This window comes from Entamoeba dispar, genomic scaffold (genome assembly GCF_000209125.1).
Source record: "Entamoeba dispar SAW760 scf_1105229458931 genomic scaffold, whole genome shotgun sequence".
Classification (NCBI taxonomy): Eukaryota; Evosea; order Mastigamoebida; family Endamoebidae; genus Entamoeba; species Entamoeba dispar.
In genome coordinates this window covers 1-2515 of record NW_001853439.1, presented here as the reverse complement: position 1 = coordinate 2515, position 2515 = coordinate 1, and the positions used below count along the sequence as shown (strand labels likewise).

General features: G+C 20.6%; 1 protein-coding gene across 1 annotated transcript, besides 10 other annotated features; it reads right to left on the bottom strand.

Moving 5' to 3' along the window:
* Positions 1–57: 57 nt before the first annotated feature.
* Positions 58–1113, bottom strand: EDI_054240 (uncharacterized protein; the record flags this gene model as incomplete). Its single annotated transcript, XM_001735149.1, has 1 exon — positions 58–1113. The coding sequence occupies one exon, from the start codon at positions 1111–1113 to the stop codon at positions 58–60; it is 1056 nt and encodes a 351-aa protein (XP_001735201.1).
* Positions 1114–1193: 80 nt separating this feature from the next.
* Positions 1194–1250: a sequence feature (AT_rich).
* A 15-nt stretch (positions 1251–1265) lies between these two features.
* Positions 1266–1436: a microsatellite.
* Positions 1383–1559: a microsatellite.
* Positions 1517–1667: a microsatellite.
* A 6-nt stretch (positions 1668–1673) lies between these two features.
* Positions 1674–1737: a sequence feature (AT_rich).
* A 16-nt stretch (positions 1738–1753) lies between these two features.
* Positions 1754–1814: a microsatellite.
* A 28-nt stretch (positions 1815–1842) lies between these two features.
* Positions 1843–2023: a microsatellite.
* Positions 1899–2084: a microsatellite.
* A 137-nt stretch (positions 2085–2221) lies between these two features.
* Positions 2222–2265: a sequence feature (AT_rich).
* Positions 2266–2325: 60 nt separating this feature from the next.
* Positions 2326–2457: a microsatellite.
* Positions 2458–2515: the final 58 nt, after the last annotated feature.

The window sequence follows — 2515 nt, the reverse complement described above, 5'->3', positions numbered from 1 at the left end:
TTGTTAAAACTTTAAATTTATTAAAAAGTCATTTCACTTACACAATGACTCATCATCCTAATCACTTTCTTCACCTTTTTGGATGTAGATTTTTCCTATTCTCTTATCATTCTTTAGTTCTTCTTCACATTTACATCCACTAAAACATTCATCTCCTATACATTTAACTGATGATGGTATATTAATTGATTTTAATGATGAACATTCACTAAAACAATTGTCTCCTAATTTACTAACTGATGATGGAATATTGATCGATTTTAATGATGAACATCCCTTAAAACATCCATCTCCTATTTTTCTAATTGATGTTGGAATAACAAATTCATTAATATCTCTTTCTCTTATTGGTCTTCCATTAATTCTTTTTAAGTTATTAATAGGAATTGATGCTAGTTTTTCTTTTCCTACAAACACTCTATCCTCACTAATAAATTGAACATTTCCAATATCAATTGATGTTAATGATGGACATTCACTAAAACACCAACATCCGAATTCACTAACAGACGTTGGTATATTAATTGATATTAATGACTTACATTCTTTAAAACATCTATTTCCTATTTTACTAACAGATGATGGTATGTTAATTGATTTTAATGGCATACACCCTTCAAAACAACCATCCGTTATTTCAGTGATTGATGTTGGCATAACAAATTCATTAACATCTCTTTCTCTTATTTCTTTTCCATTTATTCTTTTCAAATTACCAAGTTTAATACAAACGAGTTTTTCTTTTCCTACAAACATTCTATCCTCACTAATAAATTGAATATTTTCAATATTAATTGATGTTAATGATGGACATTCACCAAAACATTCATTTCCTATGTCACTAACTGAACATGGAACAGTAATTGACTTTAACAATTCGCATCCACTAAAACATTCATATCCAATTTTAATAACAGAAGTTGGTATATTAATAGATGTTAATGATTTACACCTATAAAAACATTTATATCCTAATGATGTAATATATGTGGGGATATTAATTTTATCAATATCGCTACATCCTTCAAAACAACTACCACCAATTGCATTAAATCCTTCTGGAATGTTCAATCCACATCGTTCTCTGTCCTCTCTTGTATACACTTTTGTCATTGTTATTATATAGTTATTATCATTTCATTAAATACTAATGGATGACGAATTATTATATTTTCTTTATTCTTCTAATGATGTTTATTTATTTTTTTTTACATTTTTTATAATCATTACATAAAGTTATTAATATTATTGTTAATGTAATGTTATTTGTATTTATTTTTATTTTATATTCATATTTTTATCGTTTTTATGAAATTTGTTCTTTTATTTTGTATTTATATTTTTGTTCATTTCTGTGTTATTTATCATTGTTATTAATGTAATTATTCTTTTTCTTTATATATTTCTTATTATAATTTATTTCGTTTGTTATTTTTTATTCAATTCAATTATATTTTCTCATTTATTCTTATTTTATTACCCCCTTTTTATCTTGAAAACTAACATAATACAATTATTTTATTTTTCTATTTATTTTATTTGAAATTATTTAATTTTATGATTAAACATTATTTATAAAAATAAATTCAATTTTACCCCCTTTTTATTTTCTCTTTATTTATATTTCTTTCTTTTATATTCTTATTATTAGATTTACCTATCCTTTTCCTATCAAATTTATATATTATGTTAATGAAACAATTCTAAATTAAATTAATTATGATATTTTCTAATTTTGATAATACACTCATCATATTTATTATTTATTCATTTATTTTATTCTCTCTATTATTTATTTTCTATTTATTTCTTTAATATAATATATAATATGTTTATTTATGAATTATAATCTTTAATTTTATATCTTATTATAATTTATTATCTGATTCATTATTTAATTTATTCTTATTTATTATATTCTTATCATTATTTTATTTATTTTCATTCTTTATTTTCTTCTTTTTATTGTATTATTCTTATTTATATTTAATATTGATTATTATTATGTTATAATTTTATTATTTCATCTTGTTATTTCTATTCTTTTATTTTATTTGATATAAATCTGTTTATTATTTATTTTATTAAATTAAACATTAAACAATAATTTATTCTTTCTTCAATTAAACAATTATCATCATTAATCCAATAATAATCATAACTAGATTTATTGTCATTATTCTATTTCAACTACTTGGATATGCACAAATTCATTTATCACATTTATTTTTATTATATTCAAATTTATATCTTAATTCAAAATATGATAGTACACATTTTGTACTCAATTCTCCTTTATCTCTACATTCATATCATCAATGTACATGTTTTATATTAATTTATTTATCATATTTATTATCTATTTTAACTATTCTTTTATTCTTTGGATTACATTTTATTTGATATTTCTTTATTATCTTTTTTGTTTCTTCTTCATTTTCTTCTATTATTTCATCTCTTATAACATATGGATATATATTCACTCTTTCATCTATTACATCTTTTATAAATTCTC